This window comes from Ranitomeya variabilis, chromosome 2 (assembly GCF_051348905.1).
Source record: "Ranitomeya variabilis isolate aRanVar5 chromosome 2, aRanVar5.hap1, whole genome shotgun sequence".
NCBI classification, from domain to species: Eukaryota; Metazoa; Chordata; class Amphibia; order Anura; family Dendrobatidae; genus Ranitomeya; species Ranitomeya variabilis.
In genome coordinates this window covers 915609101-915635375 of record NC_135233.1, presented here as the reverse complement: position 1 = coordinate 915635375, position 26275 = coordinate 915609101, and the positions used below count along the sequence as shown (strand labels likewise).

General features: G+C 44.7%; 1 protein-coding gene across 2 annotated transcripts in view; it reads right to left on the bottom strand.

Moving 5' to 3' along the window:
- Nucleotides 1-852: 852 nt before the first annotated feature.
- The window catches only part of SERPINI2 (serpin family I member 2), a 208331-nt gene continuing 182908 nt past the window's right edge, over nt 853-26275 (bottom strand). For both annotated transcript variants that reach the window (XM_077292936.1, XM_077292937.1), the window contains one exon: nt 853-971. In XM_077292936.1, the coding sequence (XP_077149051.1) occupies nt 895-971 (77 nt within the window). In that variant the 3' untranslated portion in view covers nt 853-894. The remainder of the gene's footprint in view (nt 972-26275) is intronic.

The window sequence follows — 26275 nt, the reverse complement described above, 5'->3', positions numbered from 1 at the left end:
CAGCATGTGACTTAAATATGAGTGTCTGAGCAAAGGGTCTGAATACTTATGACCATGTGATATTTCAGTTTTTCTTTTTTATTAAATTTGCAAAAATTTCTACATTTCTGTTTTTTTTTCAGTCAAGATGGGGTGCAGAGTACATTAATGTGAAAAAAATGAACTTTTTTGAATTTACCAAATGGCTGCAATGAAACAGTGAAAAATGTAAAGGGGTCTGAACACTATATCCACTATATATAAGAGTTGACCACACTCCATATTGGAAGCTGTGACAAAGAACGCCAGAGTCTCATTCGAAACACATTGCATTGCCTTTTCTCTCCCCCCACTTTTACCTTTCTATTTAAAAAAAATCTGTTTTTCAAGAAAATGCATTGGTTTTACCTGGAGCTGGACTTTCCTCTTAGTTTCTCAGCTGTGTGTATAGCATAGCTTCTGCTTAGCTCAGAGTCAGGACTACATTACTTTTACTTTACAATTTAATAAAAATTACTATATTTTACAATTGGCTATTTGTGCTTCTTTTCCTATAGGATTTATAGGTGAGGATGTGTATATTTAATATATTTTTAAACGGACACTACTTAAAATAGAAGAAAGCGGTGGAAAACCCCTTAACGTTAATGGGGAAATACAGCAGTATGCCACTTTTTTCTGCACTTTTTACCAAAATGTGACCTCTGCAGAAAAATATTACACTATACTAAAATAATTAACAATACCTGTTGAAAACATGCTTGACTGGACAAGATAGAACAAAAAACGGCAAACACGTCACTTGGATAAATTTGATAATTTCTTTTTCTTTCTTTACAATAAAGCAAGACATGACCTGATAATAGGAATGAGGTCATGTCTCTCACATTCTGTGAATCGGGGTGTTGATGGCATTCATAACGATTCAATATCTCGTCCTGTTGCGTCACTTTGATCTGGATTTGTCACCTTTCCCATAAATAGAATTGATCCTAGAAGAGTAAACAATACATTAGAGAACAGCAATATGTCACCGGATGATCAAGAAACAATGGTAATCAATAGACTTCCATGGGTTCTCTATTACAGATATCACTGCGCTGAAAAGTGTCAGCATTGCAATGGATGGTGGTTCTTTCCAGTGGCATTATAACCAGCACACTTGATGCTTGGGGTTCATATTTCACATTTATCAAGTACTTAGAGTTACAGGACTTTCAGCTTTGTCTGATATATACAGTATGTGCAGGGAAGATATAGATCTTCAATTAATTTCACATATTTAAAAGGTTACGCACTACTGGATTTTCCATGAAATAATGCATTAACCTGCTCACCCTGTCTTCACATTCTGCAGCAGAAAGCATGAGATATTAGCCATGGTTGTGATGGCCATTGCCCCTTACAAACAATAAATCAGCTTCCGTGGATTATTTTGGCAGTGAAAGCTGCAGGTGACATTTTCATAGATCGTCAACTGTCAGTTGAAAAATTCATGAATGTGTCACATTTTAGGTGAGCCATGTCGGCCTATAGCAGAATGTATTAACTCCTATTCAAAGAACAAAACACATGAAAAAGTAGACATACTTACTATGAAATACAAGGGCAGTGGTAGTCAGTTACAGAGTTATATGTATAAGGACAGTTGCCATCACTTATAGCGGTATATGTATAAGGGCAGTGGAAGTCACAGTTGTGCTCAAAAGTTTACATACTCCAGCAGAATTTTTTGCTTTCTTGACCTTTTTTCAGAGAATATGAATGATTGATAATACCAAAACTTTTTCTCCACTCATGGTTAGTGGTTGTCTGAAGCCATTTATTGCCAAACTACTGTGTTTTCTTTTTTTAAATCTCAATGACAGCCCAAAACATCCAAATGACCCTGATCAAAAGTTCACATACGCATTTCTTAATACCGTGTATTGCACCCTCTAACATCAATGACAGCTTGAAGTCTTTTGTGGTAGTTGTGGATGAGGTTCGTTATTTTCTCAGATGGTAAAGCTGCCCACTCTTGGCAAAAAAGCCTCCAGTTTCTGTAAATTCCTGGGCTGTCTAGCATCAACTGCGTGCTTGAGATCTCTCCAAAGTGGCACAATGATGTTTAGGTCAGGAGACTGAGATGGCCACTCCAGAACCTTCACTTTGTTCTGCTGTAGTCAATGAAAGGTCGACTTGGCCTTTTGTTTTGGATCATTGTCATGTTGGAACGTCCAAGTACGTCCCATGCGCACCTTCTGGGCTGATGATTGCAAATTTGGCTCTAGCATTTGCTGATAATGTGCTGCATTCATCCTTCCTTCAACTTTGACCAAGTTTCCTGTGCCTTTGTAGCTCACACATCCCCAAAACATCAGTGATTCACCTCCGTGCGTTTCAGTAGGAATGGTGTTCCTTTCATCATAGGCCTTGTTCACCTCTCTCCAAATGTAACGTTTTTGCTGGTGGCCAAAAAGTTCAATTTTGGTCTCATCACTCCAAATTACCTTGGTCCGGAAGTTTGGAGGCTTGTCTCTGTACTGTTTTGTGTATTGTAAGCGAGATACTTTGAGGCATTTGCACAGTAATGGCTTTCTTCTGGTGACTTGACCATGCAGCCCATTTTTCTTCAAGTGCCTCCTTATTGTGCTTCCTTATTCAGAGAGTCCATTATTTCAGCTGATATTTGTGGGTTTTTCTTTGCATCCCGTACAATTTTCTTGGCAGTTGTTAATAAATTTTTGTTGGTAAACCTTACTGTGGTTTTGTTTTAACAGATCCCCTGATTTTCCATTTGTTAATCACAGTTTGAACGCTGCTGACTGACATTATCAACTCATTGTATATCTTATCGTATCCCTTTCCAGGTCACAGGTGAGGATGTTACTTTTAGTAGCCATTCAAACCCATTTGTGTCAACCTCTGTGCATGTTATCAGGCCAAAATCTCCAGGGTATGTAAACTTTTGGTCAGGGTCACGTGGATGTTTTGCGTTATCATTATCAGTTAAAAAGAGAAAACACAGTAGTTTGTCAATAAATGACTTCAGGCAACCACTAACCATGAGTGGAGGAAAAGGTTTTGGTGCTATCATTCATATTCTCTGAAAAAAGGCCAATAAAGCAAAAATTCTGCCGGGGTATGTAAACTTTTTAGCACAGAGCAGTATGGTGTTAGGGCTGGTGGAATGCACCGAGTAAATATAGAGATGTTATTTGGTGTGTTCGCAGCCCGGGGTCCACCGTGCAGGAAAATAGCCAGCTGCTGGCAAACGGTGGCGGTAGAAGCGATCTCTGTTGCTTCCCAGGGTCGCTATAAAGAAAGGACTGTGTCCTGTTAAACTCCACAGGAGTACACAGTAACTGCTGAGGAGATAGCAGCTTGTGGTCACGCAGTCAAGGAGGCAAACATACAATCTCCTCACCAGAGGAGCCGGTATTCTAGGTGGCTTATTTCAGCCGGGGTCCTGAAACCATACACACAATCTCCTCACCGGAGGTGCCGGTATTCTAAGTGGCTTATTTCAGCCGGGTCCCTGAATCCACACAAGCGTGACCACATTGGCGCAAAACTCATAACATGCATTGATACTAGCGCATGGCCGTGCGGCCATGTGAACCTTATATAGCTGCAGCAAGTACAAGACCTTCCTAGAAGGACCAATGAGAGGCTGCCACAGAGCCTGAGCACCTTCAGGACCTTCCTGGTGAACCAATGGGCTTTGCTGCAGTATCCAAGCATGTGACCCTCGATCTCCGATCAGGGCATGCTCAGAAGGAGGAAAGCAGGATTTAGTCCCAAAAGTGTCTGCTCGCCGCTGCCCAGCACTGGCTTCAATGGCAGAAGCTGGAAAAGCAGCAGTAACCCTTTGCACAGAGTCAGACTGAGCGAGACGCTGGGACCGACGTCTCCGCTGAGCAGGCTCCACTGTGGCAGGAGAAGAATAGGAGACTGCAGTGGAGATGGCCCAAGATTCCCCCTGTGCAGAGGCGGGAACTCGACCCCTAACATTACCCCCCCTCCTAGGGCCCCCCTCCTTGGACCTCACTACGCTCGAAGGCAGCAATGAGCTGCAGAGCCTGAATGTGCTCAGCAGGCTCTCAGGACCATAACCCTTCCAGTCCAACAAAGAAAAATTTTGCCACGTACCACCTTGCACCCCAAAATAGCGTTCACCTCGTAATCATCCGTAGATGAACCTGATGTCCTGGCAGATGACTCGGAAAACCGAGACATGTATACGGGTTTCAAGAGGGACACATGAAAAGTGTCGGTGATACCCAGGCGTGGTGGAAGGGCTAAACGGTAGACCACAGGGTTTACCTGTTCGAGGACCTTGAAAGGGCCCAAGTAGCAAGGTGCAAACTTAGTGGACTCAACTCGCAGCCTGATGTTACGGGTGGAGAGCCACACCAAGTCGCCAAGAGCAAAGGTCGGAGTGGGGCACCGATGTGCATCGGCGGAGGACCTCATTCACTCCTTGGAGGCCCGAATGGCATCCTGAGTGTAGTCCCAAATATCCCATGCCTCCACAGCCCAGTCTGCCACCCTGGAGTCAGCGGAAGACACAGGCATAGGCACAGGTACCCGCGGATGCTGACCATAGTTAAGTAGGAATGGGGTTTGTCCAGTGGTGTCGGCTACGGCGTTGTTCAGCGCAAACTCCGCCCACGGTAGCAGGGAAGCCCAGTCATCCTGCCTGACTGAGACAAAATGTTGCAGATATGTGACCAAGGTCTGGTTGGCCCTCCCTACCAACCCATTCGTCTCGGGATGATATGCTGCAGAGAGATTCAACTCAATGCTGAGAAGACGACAAAGCTCTCTCCAGAACCGAGACGCAAACTGGGGACCCCGGTCTCTGACAATTTTGTCCGGTATACCGTGTAGGCGGAAGATGTGTTTTATGAACAACGCTGCCAAGGCCCGTGCAGAAGGTAGCCGTGGAAGCGGCACCAAATGCACCATTTTAGAAAAATGATCGGTGATAACCCAAATGATGGTACAGCCACGAGACTTGGGCAAACCCGCCACAAAGTCCATCCCGACCATCTCCCAGGGCCTGTCTGCCACTGGCAAGGGATAGAGTAACCCAGTTGGCCGTTGTCAAGGAGACTTATTTTTGGCGCAGGAGACACACGCCCGAATATAATCTCCGACGTCACGGACCATATGTGGCCACCAGTACATCCTCGCCAGCAGCTCAGATGTCCTCTTTGTCCCAAAGTGTCCACCCACCCTAGACCATCTGGCCTGACGAGAATTTAGCTGCTGGGCTGTTTGTAAATAAACCAAATTTTTGTGGTCTGTGAAGACCTGGAAGGGAAAGCGAGCCCCCTCCAAAAGATGTCTCCACTCCGAGAAGGCTAACTTCATTGCTAGCAACTCCCTGTCCCCGATGAAATAATTTCTCTCTGCTGGTGTGAAGGTCTTGGAGAAGAAGAAGCAAGGATGCTTCTGACCTTGAGCATCCTTTTGGAAGAGGACTGCTCCTTCACCAACGGATGAGGCATCCACCTCCATTATAAACGGCTTATCAACATCGGGACCATGTAGGATGGGAGCGCTAGCAAAATGAGACTCAATAGAAGAAAAAGCCTTGGAGACCTCTTCAGACCACAATTTGGGATTTGCTCACTTCTTGGTGAGGGCTACCAAGGGAGCTACCAAAGTTGAGAAGTGGGGAATGAACTGACGATAGTAATTTATGAACCCCATAAAGCGCTGCACCGCTTTAAGAGAATGGGGTTCTTGCCAGTCCATCACAGCCTGTAGTTTGGCAGGATCCATAACCAATCCCTGGGCGGAGATGATATAGCCCAGGAAAGGTAAAGACTCCTGCTCAAACATACACTTCTCCGACTTTGCATAGAGGAAGTTTGCCTGTAAGAGGTTGACGACTCTGCCAACATCTCTCCGGTGGGAGTCAATATCTGGAGAGAAGATGAGAATATCATCTAGATAGACTACGACTGATGTGGAGAGCATATCCCGGAAGATATCGTTGACAAAGTCTTGGAAAATGGCCGGGGCATTACAGAGCCCGAAGGGCATCACCAGATACTCATAGTGCCCATCCCTGGAATTAAACGCCGTCTTCCATTCGTCCCCCTCACGGATGCGAATCAGGTTATAAGCACCCCGCAGATCTAATTTGGTAAATACCCTTGCTCCCCGTAGCCTATCAAAGAGCTCAGAAATCAGGGGCAACGGGTATTTATTCTTAACGGTGATGGCGTTAAGACCCCTGTAATCTATGCAAGGACGTAATCCTCCATTCTTCTGCACGAAGAAGAACCCCGCCCCTGCAGGTGACACTGACTTCCTAATGAACCCTCTTGCCAAATTCTCCTGGATGTATTGGGACATAGCCTCCGATTCCGGGAGAGAGAGGGGATAGACCCGTCCCCGAGGAGGTTCTGCTCCAGGCAAGAGATCAATAGGACAGTCATAGGGACGGTGAGGCAGAAGGGTCTCTGCAGCCTTTTTGGAGAAGACGTCTGCATAGGACCAATAGCACCTGGGAAGGGAAGAGAGATCTGCGGGTATCTCAGTAGAGGAAACCTGAATGCACTCCCTCACACATCAGCCCTTACATGAATCACTTCAACCCAATATCCTCCCAGAGGTCCATTCAATATGTGGGGAGTGGAAACGGAGCCAGGGTATTCCCAGCAGAATCTCGTCCATTCCCTCAGGAAGAACAAGAAGGGAAATAATCTCCTGGTGTGAAGGGGACATAGATAACGTGAAAGGGACAGTCTGGTGTGTGATTTGTGAGGGAAGTGTCGACCCATTCACTACTCTAACAGTCACTGGTTTGGCGAGCATCACCAGAGGTATTGCATGGTGCAGAGCAAAAGCAGAGGACATGAAATTCTCCTCTGCTCCAGAGTCCACACAAAGCTCGACTGTTAGAGAGGATGAGCCTAACATGATTGTCCCTTTGAAGGATAGCTTGGATGAAAACGCCGCTGTGTCTAGAGAACCTCCTCCAATGGTTACTAGACGCGATCGTTTACTTGACTATTTGCATAATGTCCTTGTTGTTGGCAATTTCTACAAACCACGGGTACTCGAGCGGTCCGAGACTTAGGTCCCGCTCGAGAAACCTCCATGGCCTCATGGGAGTCAGACGCCGGAACGGAAGATTCTAGAGGTCTGGCGAAGGTCGGAGCCAGCCGAAACCTCTGCCTACACTGGGTCCGCTCTAACCTCCGCTCGTTAAAACGGAGGTGGATGCGGGTAGATATAGTAATGAGCTCCTCCAGTGTGGCGGGAATCTCCCTGGTGGCCAAGGCGTCCTTCACATGGTCTGCCAGTCCTTTCCAGAACACCGGAATAAGGACTTTATCCGGCCACTCCAGCTAAGAGACCAGAGTCCGGAATTGGACGGCGAACTGACTGACCATGGATGAACCCTGTGCTATTGCCAACAATTGGAGCGCGGTATCATGGGTGACACGAGGTCCCAAAAAGACATGCTTCAGAGCATCCCAAAAGAGAGGAGCACTCTGGACCACATGATCATTACGCTCCCATAGCGGCGTTGCCCACTCCAACACCCTGCCCGACAAAAGGGATAAAATAAATCCCACTTTCGCCCGTTCCGTAGGAAAACGTGCAGCCAGGAGCTCAAGATGTATGGAGCACTGACTCACGAATCCCCGACATAGCTTACTGTCACCAGCAAACTTGTCTGGAAGCGGGAGACGGGATAAGGTCGGAGCAGGGGTGGCAGAGGACAAGCCTGAACAGCGACTGCGGTAACATCCACAGCTGAGGTTGTGCGCTCAAGAGCCGCCAACCTACCCTCCAGCTGCTGGATGTACCGCTGTAGACGCTGATCGTTTGCCATCTACCAGCCAGACCCTGGCGCTAGTATACTGTTAGGGCTGGCGGAACGCACTGAGTAAATATAGAGATATTATTTGGTGCATTTGCAGCCCGGGGTCCACCGTGCAGGAAAATAACCTACTGCTGGCAAACGGCGGCACTATATGGCGGTAAAAGCGATCTCTGTTGCTTCACAGAGTCGCTATAAAGAAAGGACTGTGTCCTGTTAAATTCCACAGGAATACACAGTAACTGCTGAGCAGATAGCAGCTTGTGGTCACGCAGTCAAGGAGGCAAACATACAATCTCCTCAGCAGAGGAGCCGGTATTCTAGGTGGCTTATTTCAGCCGGGTCCCTGAATCCACACAAGCGTGACCACATTGGCGCAAAACTCATAACATGCATTGATACTAGCGCATGGCCCTGCGGCCATCCGAACCTTATATAGCTGCAGCAAGTACAAGACCTTCCTAGAAGGACCAATGAGAGGCTGCCACAGAGCCTGAACACCTTCAGGACCTTCCTGGAGAACCAATGGGCTTTGCTGCAGTATCCAAGCATGTGACCCTCGATCTTCAATGAGAGATCTTACCCTGGGCATGCTCAAAAGGAAAAAAGCAGGGCTTAGTCCCAAAAGCATCTGCTCGCCGCTGCCCAGCACTGGCTTCAATGGAAGAAGCTGGAAAAGCAGCAGTAACCCTTTGCACAGAGTCAGACTGAGCGAGACGCTGGGACCGACATCTCCGCTGAGCAGGCTCCACTGCGGCAGGAGAAGAATGGGAGACCGCAGCGGAGATGGCCCGAGATTCCCCCTGTGCAGAGGCGGGAACTCAACCCCTAACATATGGCAGTCACTTATATAGCTACAGGTGCTTCTCACAAAATTAAAATTTCAAAAAGTTTATTTATTTCAGCTCTTCAATACAAAAAAGTGACTCATATATTATATAGAGTCATTACAAACAGTGATCTATTTCAAGTGTTTATTTATGTTAATGTTGATGATTATGGCTTACAGCCAATGAAAACCCAAAAGTCATTATCTCAGTAAATTAGAAAAATTAACAAAAAATACACCTGCAAAGGCTTCCTAAGTGTTTAAAAAGATCCCTTAGTTTGTTTCAGTAGGCTCCACAATCATGGGGAAGACTACTGTCTTTACAGATATCCAGAAGAGAGTCATTGACAAACTCCACAAGGAGGGTAAGCCACAAAAGGTCATTGTTAAAGAAGCTGGCTGTTCACAGAGTGCTGTATCCAAATATATTAATGGAAAGTTGAGTGGCAGGAAAAAGTGTGGCAGAAAAAGATGCACAAGCAACTGGGATAGCCACAGCCTTGAAAAGATTAAGAAAAGGCCATTCAAAAATTTTGGGGAGATTCACAATGAGTGGACTGCTGCTCGGTCATTGCTTTAAGAGCCACCCCACACAGATGTATCCAGAACATGTAAGACTAAGAAACAGAGGGCACCGCTAATTCATAATTGAACTAAAGGGGTTCTCCTAAAGCATGCTGCATAGCAATTGAGTAAGTGGAAGAGAAAAAGATGCATACTTAAAAAATAGGGAACTCCCAAGAAAATATAAAAGATTTGAAACTTTATTAATGTAAACAACAAATCACGTACAACAAGAGAGACTCATAAAAACAATTAAAAAAACAAAAACAGGTTTAATAGCTGGTTATGCCCATGATATGGCAATAACCTACCTCCACAAGAATTCGAATGGCAGTATATTAGTATATGGTACCAGCAGGAAAATTCCATATGGACAAAGATTTATGGGAAAGCAGAACATTGCTATGCATTCTTACTATAAGGTTAAACCCATAAACCTATAGATGTGCAAGAAAGCACGCACAACATGAAAAGTAAAAGGCTAAATTACCCCATTCACAACACCATGGCAGTATTAAGAATAGCAGTTGGTACTGAAATACATAAAACGCAGCTGGTTGTAGACTACCAGAAGGTTTGACCCTTAAGGTTGAATATTCCCCAAAAATATAAGGGAGAATAAGGAACAAAAATAGAAAAAAAGTGTTTAAGAGCAAGAGAACATTGCTAGCAAATCAATAATAGTCGTAAAAAAATATCAGGGATCAAAACCTGCTGGTATTGAGATATTAAGATGTAAGATCCTATTTGGAGCCATTTTTGCGAATAGAAAGTTTGTGGAGGGGCAGACCCCACGTGTATGCCACCTACATCCATGGCTTCTTCAGGGGAAGTGTCCCAGTAAATTAGAATACTTTAACACCAGCTTGAAAAAAATTATATTAACATCCGAAATGTTCACCTCCGAAATGTTGCTTTGATAGCAGCGTTCAGCTTGTCTGCATTGTTGGGTCTGGTGTCTCTCATCTTCCTCTTGACAATATCCTATAGATTCTCTATGGGGTTAAGCTCAGGCGAGTTTGCTGGCCAATCAAGAACAGTGATACCGTTGTTTTTAAACCAGGTATTGGTACTTTTGGCAGTGTGGACAGGTGCCAAGTCCTGCTGGAGAATTATATTTCCATCTCCAAAAAACTTGTCGGCAGAGGGAAGCATGAAGTGCTCTAAAATTTCCTGGTACACGACTGACTTTGGTCTTGATAAAACAGTGTACTTATACTAGCAGATGACATGGTTCCCCAAACCATCACTGATTGTGGAAACTTCACACTAGACCTGAAGTAGCTTGGATTGTCTGTGACTCCACTCTTCCTCCAGACTCTGTGACCTTGATTTCCAAGGTCTAGTGTGAAGTATTCACAATCAATGATGGTTTCGGGAGCCATGTCATCTGAACCTGATTATTACACCATAATATTACACCATATTAAAGCTTAAAAATCCTTCTGAGTCCTGATATGAATATGATAATAATAAATAGGAGAACCGCATACTAGAAAATTAAAAATGCAAAAAGAATATAAGATATATAGCAAAATGTATAAATACAAAAAATAATACCCGATAGGGATTATGTAGAAACATGTAGTAATAATGTAATTAATCAGGATCACCCAAAAACTCATTCGGGGCCAAAAAAAACAACCAGGAAAAAAACAATATTTTAATATTATCATTACGTGGACCCACTAAATATGGATCTTGGAGAGGCATTAATTGAATCCTTTAGGAGAGAGGGACTGCATCCTAAAGATCCACTCCACCTCTCATCTCTGGATAGTCCTATCCAGATCTCCCCCTCTAATGTTTGACTTGACCAACTCAATCATGCAAAAGGTGATATCCCCAGGTGTTCGCCATGTACACTATTCATGTGGTGAGCCACTGGCGTATCCTGTTTATTCTTGATATCATCCAGATGCTCACCCTCCCTCACCCTTAGTTCTCTTATGGTCTTGCCAATGTAGTCCATGGGGTAGGTGCATGTTACTTTGTACACTAGCCCCATAGATCTACAATTACCAAAATCCCTGATGTAACAGCTCCTACCGTTCACCGCACTGCAGAGGGTCTTACACTGAGACATCATTCCACATCTAAAGCAATTACCACACCTAAAGAAGCCATAGGGTTTTCTGTCCAGCCAAGTACCCACCATCTGTCTGTGATAAAGACTGTGTACCAGACGATCCGCAATAGATCTACCCTTCTGTATGTAATACTTGGTTTTGGTGATATAAAGTTTTTCAGATTGGGATCCACTAGAAGAATCCCCCAGTGCTTTTTGAAATCTGGTACACTCAGTTTGACCGTCAAACGTTCCAATCATCCTAACAATATTCGTGTCAACATCTGTTCGGTTATTTCTGGTCATAAGGAGGGACTTCCTATCAACAGAAAGAGCCTCATCCAAGGTCGCACGTCGCAGATGCACTGTCCTGGCATTTACCCCCTCTGGCATTCAGCACACACGCCACAAACATGCTGTTTCCACATACCTAAGCATCCAGGTGCCTAACTAATAGCAATTTCTGAAGCATCATTATATGAGGCGAATTATATTCCATTTCATCTATACTACTGAACCATACTATTCTGAAGAAGGTCCCTTTGTGGACAGAAAATGTTCAATGGTGACACATTGTCTGGATGAAATATAAACAGAACTTTCTGCTTTTCACTTTTTGAGTGCCAAGTTTTCTTATGTTGATGACACGACAGGCTGGATGCCCTACTTGAGCACCTACAACTACTTGAATGCCGTGTTATTTGAACTATTATTGTCCACATAACACAAGCCTTCGTATGGCTATGTAGATGGAAAAATAAAAAAGTTTCAGCTCTTGGAAGAAATGGAGGAGAAAATGGGAAAAAATTAAACAGAAAATAGCCCAGGGGTGAAAGGGTTACCCAAGTGCCAATACATTTTCCTCTCCTAAAGAATTGTAATGTGTCGATACACGGTTGATCCTTATAGGATCTGATTTTTTTTGGACGCATCCATAGACTTGAAAAACGCCACAAGCTAGAGCATGCAGCAATTACTTTTTCATGTAGAATTCAGTCCAGGAAGCAAAAAAACAGTCATCTGAACAGCCCTACTAAATAAAAATACGGGTGTTGTCCATTTTTTGCTTGGACAGCACTTGGAGCAAAAATTCAGTTGTATGGACCACAAGATACAGACAAAAGCTGGGGTCATACTATCATAGAATATGGACGAGTGCTATGCGAGACAACATCGCATAGCATTCGGACACCTGTTAAACTCACTGTTTTTTTTCTCTGGCGTATTCAGCGTGCTAGTGAAATTGCAGCATGCTGTGATTGTACGCGTATATTGTCCGAGTCTCGCCAATGCAAGTCTATGGGTGCGAGAAAAAATCGGACACTACATGGACATCAGTGTGATTTGCGACAAATGCACATGCGGCGCCCCAGGGTCCTGGTCGTCGCAGTGGTATTGCTTTCCTCTCGGGGAGAGTGATGCTACATTTGGCGGCAAGAAAGGATAACTGCATCCAGGTATCACAAACATGCAATGCATTTCATACTCCGGGCCACCAGGGGCACTTTGATAGATAGACTTGTATGTTGCAAGAAAGAAGGCTAATATGTTAAAGAGTTAATATAGTTAATAGCATTAGAAGTAGAGGCTGTAATCTAGATAGAATCGTGTTTTATATAGCTGATATCCTGATGCACTTTTGAATAAAATGAAGAGAATAAAGTAACCCGTGGGGGTTGGAGGAAGACTTTGCACTTAAGAGATAGTATACCCGTAACATCATATTTCATAGTTAGTCAATTGTTGCACTGTTCCATTAGATTGTTCCTAGAAGTGGCTCCACAATGTAAATATGTTATGTAACGTTCAAGTGTCCTCACCTCCCATGAAGGGTAGCTTTAGCTATAGTATTAATTTGTTTTATAAGTTTATAGCATTTTAAAAATTTATATGTCTTTTGCTAACCTGTAACTGTTGTTTTTCTATTCCCAGTCCGGGAGTACTGGATTTAATGGGGGGGAGTGCGGCGCCTCAGGGTCCTGGTCATTGCAGTGGTATTGCTTTCCTCTCGGGGAGAGTGATGCTACGTTTGGAGGCAAGAAAGGATAACTAGATCCAGGTATCACAAACATGCAACGCATTTCATACTCCGGGCCATCAGGGGGAGCTTTTGCTCTTATTTATTAGGTCACTCCCCATATATATATATAACTGGTAGTCTGTAGGGAAAGGGAGTTAGTTGCTGGCTGAGCTCAGCTCAGTTAGTTCCAGACCAGAGTCTGAGGAGGACAGAAGGTTAATGGAGCTGTGTATGCCCTCAGAGCTGCAGCTCCCAGAAAGAGACATTGAAAGGCGGAATTGCATTGCAGTGAGCGTGAAGGAAATTGAAGCAAAGGAGAGGATACCAGAAGAGGATCAACCCCGCTCAGGCAGCCTCCTTCTGAGGCACAGAATCCCGGTAGCCAGAACACCGAGGGAGTAAGGACCTCTACGCCTTATTTCAGAGACCGGCAGGACAGCTAATTGTAGGTTTCCTGTCCGCACCTACACCCAGGGGGCACGATGACACCAACAGAGGCAGGTTATCTAAGAGACCCTATAAACAGGCTCAAGTCAACAGTCATACGGGTTTTGTCCTATCCTAAATGGGGGACAGAGAGAGCACATCTGTGAGACCCTTATGTGAAACCATAGGCAGTAAGGGACTACACCACCGCAGCGCAAGGGAAGGCTACTGATTTCCACCTGGACAAGGGAACTCTGGACTTGTCTCCAAACTGTACGGACTCTGCCTGCCCTGTGATCTGGTGCCTTGGACTGTGGATACTGAAGTCTTCAGTAAAGGTAAAGAAACTGCAACCTTGTGTCCTCGCTCTTCACTGCGACATTCACCATAACACCATCTACATACTGGGAAGCCCTGGGGACACACTTCACCTATGGGAAGGTATACCATCAAGCTGCCGTAACATCACCCCAGCAGACCCCTTAAAGCAGTTTCTGTCACCCTGACCGAATATCACAGGTGGTGTCATGAACATAAACTTTATCCCTTTAAAGACCTTTCCCTTTTATACAGACGTCCCAGGGCCACGGACCGGGTCAGCCACCGTGACATCCCCCAGTGAACATCGGACCCAGTACCGAGTGCCCCACGGTCCTTGGGGGCAATCCAACTTGGCGTCATGAACAGGATCCACTAAACCCCGTAAATCGTGTCATGTGCACCTAAAAACTGTGCCAGAATTGTGCCTGAACTGTGATTTATTGAAAGACTGTGTATTGCAAAAAGAACGCCAAAATTGCCGCCAAAATCGCTGCCATTACAGTGCCACGAGGAGTGCTGGAGAAGAAGGGCGTGCCATCGTGGGCGGGAACTAACTGAAAAGTGCAAAAAATAATGGCCGCCCAGTCCAAGTATCTCTGTACCCTGAGGACGTGTTCGTGTGCAACAGAGATCCGCCTTCTGATCCTAAATGGCGGGAGGAGACCAAGAAGAAGGAACCGCCCCCGAAAGAGAGCAGAAAAGAGACGAGGATGGAGGGAGCAGGATGCAGGACGCCATGGCCAGAGGGTAGGGTGGAAGCGGAGGACTTCCCCAGCCATCGGGATAGGAGCCACGGCCAGATCCCGTCAGTCGGGCCTGAATTCCTGCAGTCCGGAGTGGAAGCTGTCATCGACCAGCTCCTGCAGATACAGCTGGGCGCCAAAGCCTTGTGTCAGACGGCACCCGCGGAGTATTTACCAGCGCCACTCCCTGTCCAACAGTCTCCGACACCGATGGAAAAGACCGGCACCGGAGACACCGCAGCGGCAGGAAGGACGCCAACCCTGCCCCGGTAGCCGATGAACTTTTGATAGGCCCCATTGAAGCGCCACCTCCCTACGGGTCCAGCCAGATCCAAAACTTGCGGCAACAGGACCAGCCTATGGGGATGGAGCAGTTCCTAAAGGCCCCAATTCAACCCACCAACCTACCTGGGGAGGTATACGCAGAAAAGACTGTTTACCGCTGGGTCAATCCCGGACCAGATCTCGTGGTTCCCTGGGAGGAGGAAGAGCGAGGGGGAAACCTTGGAAGTCCTAAGCTGGGACAAATACCAACGCCGACTCACCAGTAAATGGGAGACAGAGGAAGAGGAATACCAGGCCCAGCGTAGAGCCTTTGATGAGCGGGACCTGCAAACTAAGGCCCAGACCCGAAAAGACTATCAGGCAAACCAGGCCCCACTAAAGTAGGGCACCGTGGTAGCTTTCAGACTATAAAAAGGCTGGGGGTTTATAAAGGAATCCGGTCTCTATGCCGAAATCTTTGTCAACAGGAGGGACGTGGAGTCTCACCTATGGGAAGGACACCCGGAAAGGGATCTTTACCTTGGAGACCGTGTCACGTACACTAGGCACTTTGGTGCAAAAGGGTGGTATGCTTTAAACATACACAACTGTAAAGACTCTACGTCAAAGCCGTCCAACTCAAAGACACCAGCCATGCCACCTCACGCTGTAACAGCGCCCCCTTGTGCCAAAGCGGCCACAGCTACTACCACACCCACAGTAACTCCTGCTAGTACCACCACGACAACCAAGGTGTGCACCATTGCCACTACAGATACAGTAGTGATATCCTTACCGGCTCCTATGCGTACTCGGGGTACCCAAACCGAACTAGTTACCACGAGCAGTTGCACACAGACCCGCATAGTAGGAACTGATAAAATTTACATCATCCCTGGAATCAGACTGGAACCTGATATGCACGAGTGCAGCGTTTAGGTGCTACACCAAGAGCCATGAGAAAAGAAACTCTGAACAAAATGACTGTACATAGTTAACTGTTTGCTTTTTGCTGCTTAAACCCAACCAAGGTTATTCCTTAAAGGGGTCCTCAGTTTTTAAGAGGATCCTATGTTTGCACAAGTTGCCTTAAAGAACTATGAACCATGAACTGAGAATGGTCAAAAACTTTCCACTGTATAAAGTTTCCACCTTCTTAAAGGTGCTTCCTACTGGTTTTACAAAAGAAGCTTTTAAAGACAAGAGACTGCTTCTAACATTGTTGTGAGAACTGCTTTGTTTTCCAGAGACCTGAAGAAAAACCCGTTTGGCACAGCAGGATTCCAGGTCTGGATACACGCCTTGTAGCTCGCCCAAGCCCAACGTTGGGGGTTAATGACGGGTCCATCTAATCGTTGCTGCTGTTCTAACAGTATTGACTGACTTGAGTATTGATAGCACTACATCAGTATTAAAAGAAAGAGACTTGAATACTGTTGAAACCCTTACAGGGAATGTTTAATCGTTGCACTTTGATAGATAGACTTGTATGTTGCAAGAAAGAAGATTAATATGTTAAAGAGTTAATATAGTTAATAGCAATATAAGTAGAGGCTGGAATCTAGATAGAATCGTGTTTTATATAGCTGATATCCTGATGCACTTTTGAATAAAATGAAGAGAATAAAGTAACCCGCTGGATTTGGAGGAAGAGTTTGCACTTAAGAGATAGTATACCCGTAAGGGTAATCGTATTTCATAGTTAGTCAATTGTAGCACTGTTCCAGTAGATTGTTCCTAGAAGTGGCTCCACAATGTAAATATGTTATGTAACGTTCAAGTGTCCTTACCTCCCACAAAGGGTAGCTTTAGCTCTAGTATTAATTTGTTTTATAAGTTTATAGCATTTTAAAAATTTGTATGTCTTTTGCCAACCTGTAACTGTGGTTTTTCTTTTCCCAGTCCTGGAGTACTGGATTTAATGGGGGGGAGTGCGGCGCCTCAGGGTACTGGTTATCGCAGTGGTATTGCCTTCCTCTTGGAGAGAGTGATGCTACGTTTGGAGGCAAAAAAGGATAACTGCATCCAGGTATCACAAACATGCAACGCATTTCATACTCTGGGCCACCAGGGAGATCTTTTGCTCCTATTTATTAGGTCACTCCCCATATATATATAACTGGTAGTCTGTAGGGAAAGGTAGTTAGTTGCTGGCTGAGCTCAGCTCAGTTAGTTCCAGACCGGAGTCTGAGGAGGACAGAAGGTTAACGCAGCTGTGCATGCCCTCAGAGCTGCAGCTCCCAGAAGGAGACATTGAAAGACAGAATTGCATTGCAGCGAGTGTGATGGAAGTTGAAGCAAAGGAGAGGATGCCAGAAGGGGACCAGCCCCGCTCAGGCTGCCTCCTTCTGAGGCGCAGAATCCCGGTAGCCGGAACACCGAGGGATTAAGGACCTCTACGCCTTGTTTCAGAGACCGGCAGGACAGCTGTTGTGAATTCCGCTCTTGGGCTCTCTCCGGTGGTTGTAAGTGGCACTTTTGTGAGTTCTACTCTTGGGCTCCCTCCAGTGGTTTTAAGTGGTACGGCTGCTCCTTGGATTTAGCATTCAGCAGCTGCTTCCACTGATTGTCTATTCTGCTCGGCTATTTTAGCCTGGCTCTATCCTTCAGCCAGTGCCAGTTGTCAATGGTTCCTGGTTGGATTCACATCTCTGCTTGGATTTCCCTAATATTCTGACCAGTTCAGCAAAGATAAGTCCTTGCTTTGTACTTTTGCAGTCCACTTGTTGTGGACTTAATCTTTCTACACTTTCTATGTTTTTTCTAGTCCAGCTTGTCAGTATGGATTTATTCAGTTAAGCTGGAAGCTCTGGGAAGCAGATTTACCCTCCACACCTTTTAGTCAGGTGTGGAGATTTTTGTAAACTCTGTGGTGGATTTTTCTACTTTTTAATACTGACCGCACAGTATTTGTCCTGTTATATCTATCTAGCTAGAAGTGGCCTCCTTTGCTACATCCTAGTTTCTTTCTGCGTATGTCATTTCCCTCTCCACTCACAGTCAATATTTGTGGGGGGCAGTCTATCCTTTGGGGATTTTCTCTGAGGCAAGATAGCTTTCCTGTTTCGTTCTTTAGGGGAAGTTAGTCCTCCGGCTGTGACGAGGTGTCTAGGGAGTGACAGGAACATCCCACGGCTACTTCTAGTGTTGTGTTAAGCTCAGGAACTGCGGTCAGTACAGGTACCACCTCCTCCAGAGCACGTCCCATGTTGCTCCTAAACCGCCAGATCATAACAGACAGCTAATTGCAGGTTACCTGTTCGCACCTAAACCCAGGAGGCACGGTGATACCTACAGAGCCGGGTTATCTAAGAGACCCTACCAAAAGGCTCAAGTCACCAGTCATACGGGTTTTGTCCTATCCTAAATGGGGGACAGAGAGCGCACATCTGTGAGACCCTTATGTGAAGCCATAGGCAGTAAGGGACTACACCACCGCAGTGCAAGGGAAGGCTACTGATTTCCACCTGGACAAGGGAACTCTGGACTTGCCTCCAAACCGGCTGGACTCTGCCTGCCCTGTGATCTGGTGCCCTAGACTGTGGATGCTGAAGTCTTCAGTAAAAGTAAAGAGAATGCAACCTTGTGTCCTCGTTCTTCTCTGCGCCTCTCACCATACCACCATCCACACACCGGGAAGCCCTGGGGACATACTTCACCTGTGGGAAGGTATACCATCTAGCTGCCATAACATCACCCCAGCGGACCCCTTAAAGCAGCGTCGGTCACCCTGACCGAATACCACAGGTGGCGTCACGAACATAAACTTTATCCCTTTAAAGACCTTTCCCTTTCATACGGACGTCCCAGGGCCAAGGACCGGGTCAGCCACCGTGATATCCCCCAGTGAACATCGGACCCGGTACTGAGTACACTACGGCCCTTGGGGGGCAATCCCCACACATAATTTTTCCTAATTTCAGCCCAATGAGCCATTAAATTCATTGGGGAAAAGCAGTGAGAAATGTAAAGCCATACGCATGTCATACGGGTTCCATACAGATGTTATATGGATACATAGATGCGAGGAAATTGCATCATTGTGTTGCAAATGGATTACACATGGATCACCATACGGAGAACATTTGTGCGACTCTTGGACGAGAGAATTGGACTGATTTTTCATACGTTAAGTGTGACTTCGGCCTAACCACAAGTCTTCTCGACTACATCATCTAAGAAGCTGTTGAGTTCAGGATAGGAGACCCTTGGCCGGTCTGTTCACTGCGGTCCGTACTCTGTGAAACATGGACGTGTGAAATCGTCCTTCAAAGCAACTTTGCCAGAAACGCAGTTATGTTCGCACGATTGAAATAAGGCTGCTGATCCTTGGAAATTGCCGTTTTACAATAGTATTACAATCACTAATTCTCTGCGCTTCATGCTTGATTTGGCAGGATTTTCTGTCATACAGATACATTTCGGACACACAACACAGCCACGCTAATTGTATGTAATCACCTGGATAGCAGAATAACGTTCCCAGCCCCATGTCTTAATCGTCCCGTTCTGCCTCAGTAGCAGGAATGTGTAGAACTGGCTCTTCGTCCTAAATACGCCGTCTGAGTGTAAATGCAGACACAAGTGCGGACCGGCCTGATGGATAAGTATGAATGTCGGAATATCTTCCAGAGACGGTATAAAGGCCAGTGCCGGCCTTGTTATTCATGCACAAAGAGCTGTGTATTGGGTTAGAAGAGAATGTGATGTGTGACTGTGAAGGACATGACAATAGTATGGCCTGTCAACCTTGAGGTAAACCATTTTATTTGCTGTTGTCATCTACTGAGCCATTAACAAAAACTGCTGTCAAAATAGCTCACAGCGTAAGTAGGATGGAGCAGATTTTGCCTCGCTTTATTCGGTAAATGCATTTTATGTATTAAATTACTTTATTGTAACAAGTAAAAAAGAAGTGGAACATTGATAAAAGCGGCGTGTCTTAGCAATGCTGGGTCTAGGAAATAGTGTATTCTACGGCGCACAAATAATAGCGTCACACCATGCACAGGTATCTACCATCAGGGCTATGGTTAGCACTTGGTGGGGGTCCAGCGCATAGGGCGGTCCCAGCAGCTATTTATTTAAAAAAAAAAAAAAGAAATAATTTTTTATTTGTAAAGGAAACCTGTCACTTGATTCCTGCTGCCCACTCTGACATTTCAGAGAAAATACACATAAAAAATACAGCTGGGAACTGTAGCTGGAGACCAGACTAGTCTGGCTTCTTCTCGCGCCGCCTGTTCCTAGTGCTGCTGCAGGTGTGTGAAGGTCTCTCCCTCATGCATACATAGGTAAAGACCTGTCAATCACCTCAAAGGGAAGAGGCAGCTAGGGGCGGGGGACTAGGGGACTAGACTTGTCTCTGACTCAGGCTGATTGGGTCTTTAAAGGGAACCTACATATAAGAAAAACCTGGCACTCAACTTTGTATAGGTGTTTTTTTAATAAATCCAAGCGGAAGTGCAGTAACAGCAATGCAAAACTTTTCGGCCATAAACATATGACCTTCATCAGTTGCGTAAAGTGATTGCTGGTGACGTAAGTATTATCTCTGTTTAACAGACTGTGATGTTAAAACGTTTCGGTCATAAACATATGACCTTCATCAGTTGCTGTAGATTACAAATAAATATAACAAAAATGATACATAAATTGGTAAAAAAAATATAAATAAAGTATATACAAAAAATTAATGGCGTTACAGTGGAGCAATATAATTCAGAGAAACGAATATACGCACATCATGGCACAGTCACATGAAACATGTGGAATGGGAAGAAGTAAGTTCTTACAATGGAATGTTGGTTTATGATTTGAGATTCTGTCTCGTACCGGTTGGGTAGTCTCTCCGACGTACAGTAGGCCACAAGGACACTTTATTAGGTATATCACGAAGGATGCCTCACACGTGTAGTATTGTCTGATATGATAACTTTTGCCTGATTGTGGATGATAGAAAACACTGCCCTTCTGCATGTTACCACACTGGGCACAGTGCAGGCAGGGGAATGTTCCCATTTTAGGTGAGGACAGGAATAGTGGTTTCTTGATTTGTGCAGGGCCTATGTCTGCCTTGACTAGGCTATCCCTGAGATTAGGGGAGATTAGGAATCTTGACACTGTACCACCTGATACGATCCTAGTTACCATGGATGTTAAAGATTTATACACGTCCATCCCCCATATTGAGGGTATCAACTCTGTACACCATCTTCTGTCATCATCCAACATGGAGCCTGATCAAATTGACCTATGTATAGACCTTCTTACATTAGTTCTATTTAATAATTTTTTTCTTTTCCAGGACAGCTTCTTTTTACAGACCAGCGGGACTGCTATGGGCTCCAATGTAGCGCCCCCCTATGCTAATGCATATATGGCACATTTTGAGGAATCGGTGATCTATAAACACCCCCTCTTTGTCACCAACGTCTTTCAGGGGACACGCTATATAGACGATGTGCTCTGTCTTTGGGGGGGCACGTTGGAGTCCCTAAATCAATTCCTCACAATCCTCAATGGTTCCTGGCCCGGCATAAAATTCACCATAAACCATGATGGGCACTCAGTCAGCTTTCTTGATACAATTGTCATCAAAGACCCTAATGGTCACCTCACTACAGATCTTCACTTAAAGTCTACGGATAGAAATAGCATTTTACATGAACAAAGCTTCCATCCACCCTCAGTGAAACGGTCTATACCGAGATCACAATTCCAGCGTGTTAATCGCATCGTTTCTAATGAAGTAACACGTCTAAATGACATGACATCTAAATTTCGGAACAGAGGATACCCCACATCAGTACTAAAGGGACAACTAAACCCTCCATCCCACACTCGTAGTGCAGACCATAACAAGAGGATACGCTTCGTACATATATATCACCCTTTTACATTCATCCTCCATAAAAGTATCAGGAAACATTGGCCACTGTTGTCAATGGCCTATCCCAATATTCCGAAATTTAAAGTTCCCTTTCTGCCATGCTTTAAACGACCCCCTAATCTCAGAGATTGCCTAGTCAAGGCAGACATAGGCCCTGCACAAATCAAGAAACCACTATTCCTGTCCTCAAATAAAATGGGAACATTCTCCTGCCTGCACTGTGCCCAGTGTGGTAACATGCAGAAGGGCAGTGTTTTCTATCATCCACAATCAGGCAAAATTTATCATATCAGACAATACTACACGTGTGAGGCATCCTTCGTGATATAGCTAATAAAGTGTCCTTGTGGCCTACTGTACGTCAGAGAGACTACCCAACCGGTACGAGACAGAATCTCAAAGCATAAATCAACAATTCGTTGTAAAAACTTACTCCTTCCCATTCCACATCACTTCCACTCCCAGGGACATTCCATCTCCCAATTGAAGTATCAGGTTATTGATTCTGTCCCCCCATCACTACGGGGAGGTGATAGAATATCTCTCCTAAAAAAACGCGAAGCATTTTGGATACACACGCTGGAGACATTAACCCCCAAAGGGTTAAATAGAGATTACGATTTGTTAGCATTTATATAGGTCATGCCTGTTACAATATGTTGATGCCATTACTAACTGTATCCTCTCCATCTCCTTAGAGTCGCCTTTATTGATCTGCTGACACTTCGCATCATGAGCACTTCACTGCCTGTCGCACTGTGTGTAAGACCGTGCCTCTCAGAAATGTCACACCGTACTTGTATATTTTCTCTATTTATTACTCTTACCCATATAGTGTATAACTGTTACAACTCTCTTGCTCTCATATACCACACGACTCCTCAATAATATTCTCTTTTTGCGCTATAACAGTACTCATGAGTCACGTGACATCCATATGTTAGTCATACCATGTTCCGATCTTACTATGCCGGTGGCACATACATAGTGTGCTATTGAAACGTATCTGCACACCAGTTACGGCATAGCCACACGCCGCATTCAGCAGCGCACACCGCCGACATCACACACTTAGACTGGGACTCCTCCTATGTCAGTGGAACGCATACAGCATTTGCTGGCTCCATTTTGGTGAGGTCACATCCACTCCCAGCATACAGCAGCGCTTACTGACTCCTTAGCATTTCCGGTCTTCGGCGTCTCCACGCCCCCTTCCTGCACTTAACATGCGGCACACAGACGGCACGCTTCAGACAAGCGGTGGACTCCGCGTCTGCAGCGCCACACCAGGGTAAGCCATCGCAGCTATTTCCTCGTACCACTCTGATTATCTCTAATCGGGCTAATAATTTGACCATAATCTTACTCCATCACAGGCTGCGCCCATACCCGAGTACTCTAAGCAGTGCCTTCCCTTAAAGGGGTATGCAGATATTCCTTTTCTCACACCGGTATTTTTACATCAATATCACGTCCTCTTCCCTCTATCCTTTAACACATTCACCCTCGTTCATTTTTTCAGCAATTAACATCACAGTCTGTTAAACAGAGATAATACTTACGTCACCAGCAATCACTTTACGGTATGTACTTCCGTCCATTTCCACTGACTTTTCATGTGACTGTGCCATGATGTGCGTATATTCGTTTCTCTGAATTATATTGCTCCCCTGTAACACCATTAATTTTTTGTATATACTTTATTTATATTTTTTTTACCAATTTATGTATCATTTTTGTTATATTTATTTGTAATCTATAGCAACTGATGAAGGTCATATGTTTATGACCGAAACGTTTTAACATCACAGTCTGTTAAATAGAGATAATACTTACGTCACCAGCAATCACTTTACGCAACTGATGAAGGTCATATGTTTATGACCGAAACGTTTTGCATTGCTGTTACTGCACTTCCGCTTGGATTTATTAAAAAAACACCTATACAAAGTTGAGTGCCAGGTTTTTCTTATATGTATCACTACGGTTTTGGAACCTACCTGGGCACCATCATATAGAGCTGTGCACACGTTTTTTGTTTACACTTTAAAGGGAACCTGTCATGTAATTAAAGGGACTCTGTCAGCACAAGATGACTGTTCAAACTAAGTACCGCCGCTCGGTGCTTCACTGCTGGGCTAATCATTTATATACAGTACATCTTCCCACCTGCTTGTTTTCCCTCAATCTACACCTCCCGTCTTCTTTAACAGCTCTGGCATCATAGGGCCAGAAAAGGACAGAGATAAATGGAAACCAAGCAGATAGGAAGGTGTATATAAAGGATTGGCCACAGCATGATGCATCAAATGCCTATGCTTGGTTTGAACAGTCATTCTGTGCTGACATAGTCCCCTGAACACTAATAAGCCACATTCACATTTTCAGTCTGTATTTTATATTAGTATTTGTAAGTAGTGTTGAGCATTCCGATACCGCAAGTATCGGGTATCGGCCGATACTTGCGGTATCGGAATTCCGATACCGAGTTCCGATACTTTTGTGGTATCGGGAATCGGTATCGGGATTGATATCAATGTGTAAAATAAAAAATTAAAATAAAAAATAGGGATATACTCACCTCTCCGGCGGCCCCTGGACTTTACCGCCGTAACCGGGAGCCGTTGTTCCTAAGAATGCGCGCTTGAAATACCTTAGATGACGTCGCGGCTTGTGATTGGTCGCGTAGCGATCACGCGACCGCTCACGCGACCAATCAGAACCCGCGACGTCATCTAAGGTCTTTCAAGCGCGCATTCTTAGGAACAACGGCTCCCGGTTACGGCGGTAAAGTCCAGGGGCCGCCGGAGAGGTGAGTATATCCCTATTTTTTATTTTAATTCTTTATTTTACACATTGATATGGATCCCAGGGCCTGAAGGAGAGTTTCCTCTCCTTCAGACCCTGGGAACCATCAGGATACCTTCCGATACTTGGTGTCCCATTGACTTGTATGGGTATCGGTATCGGCGATATCCGATACTTTTCGGGTATCGGCCGATACTATCCGATACCGATACTTTCAAGTATCGGATGGTATCGCTCAACACTATTTGTAAGCCAAAACAAGGAGTGAGTGATAAATACAGAAGTAGTGACGTGTTTCTATTATACTTTTCCCCTGATTGTTCCACTCCTGGTTTTGCTTACAAATATTGATGTAAAATACTGACCAAATACTGAACATGTGAACATTGCCTTAACCTGCAGATATGAGGTTATTTTGCAGGTTATTAGCGTTCTGAAGATGTCTCACGCCTGACTGAGAGTCCCGCTGCTGTGAGAAAACGAGTTTTATTCCTCCAATCAGCCTCAGGCTTTCAGTCATAGGGGTGCACCAGCTTCTTCTTCAGTCACCGCTCAGTACATAGTGAGTGGCAGCTGTGACCACACCTCTGGTACTAACAGCTGGCTATATATATATATATATATATATATATATATATATATATATATATATATATATATATATATATATATATATATATATATATTATATTTGGTATCGCTGCATTCAGAATCACCGGATCTACCAATATATAAAAATAATTAATCCAATCAGTAAACCGTGTAATGAGAAAAAAATCAAAACGCCAGAATTAAGTATTTTTTGGTTGCTGCAACATTGCAGTAATATGCAATAACAGGCGATAAAAAGATTGTATCTACACCAAAGTAGTATCAATAAAAACCTGAGATCGGCATGCAAAAAATAAACCCTCACCCAGTGCCAGATCCAAAAAAATGGAGGCGTTAAGAGTCTCGGAAAATGGGAACACTTTTTTTATAAACTTTGAATTTATTTTTTAACCACTTAAATAAAAAAGAACCTAGACATGTTTGGTATCTACAAACTCGTAATGACCTGGAGAATCATAATGGCCGGTCAGTTTTTATCATTTAGGCCGGAGACACACTGGTGCGAGATACGGCCGAGTCTCGCTGGTTAAAAGCAAGCTGTGGCACCTGCACTCCGGAGCGGAGCGTGCAGCTGCATAGCAATACATGGAGCCGCATGCTCCGCTCCGGAGTGCCGGTGCCACAGCTTGCTTTTAACCAGCGAGACTCGGCCGTATCTCGCACCAGTGTGTCTCCGGCCTTAGTGAACATGCTAAAAATTAAAACAAAAAAACAATTGTGGGATTGCACTTTTTTTTGCAATATCACCACACTTTAAATTTTTTGTCCCCATTTTCTAGTACAAGATATGGTAAAATCAATGGTGCTGTTCAAAAGTACAACTCGCCCCACTAAAAAGAAACCCTCACATGACAACATTGACAGAAAATTAACACAGTTATGGCTCTGGGAAGAAGGATAGCAGAAAAATGGAAGCGC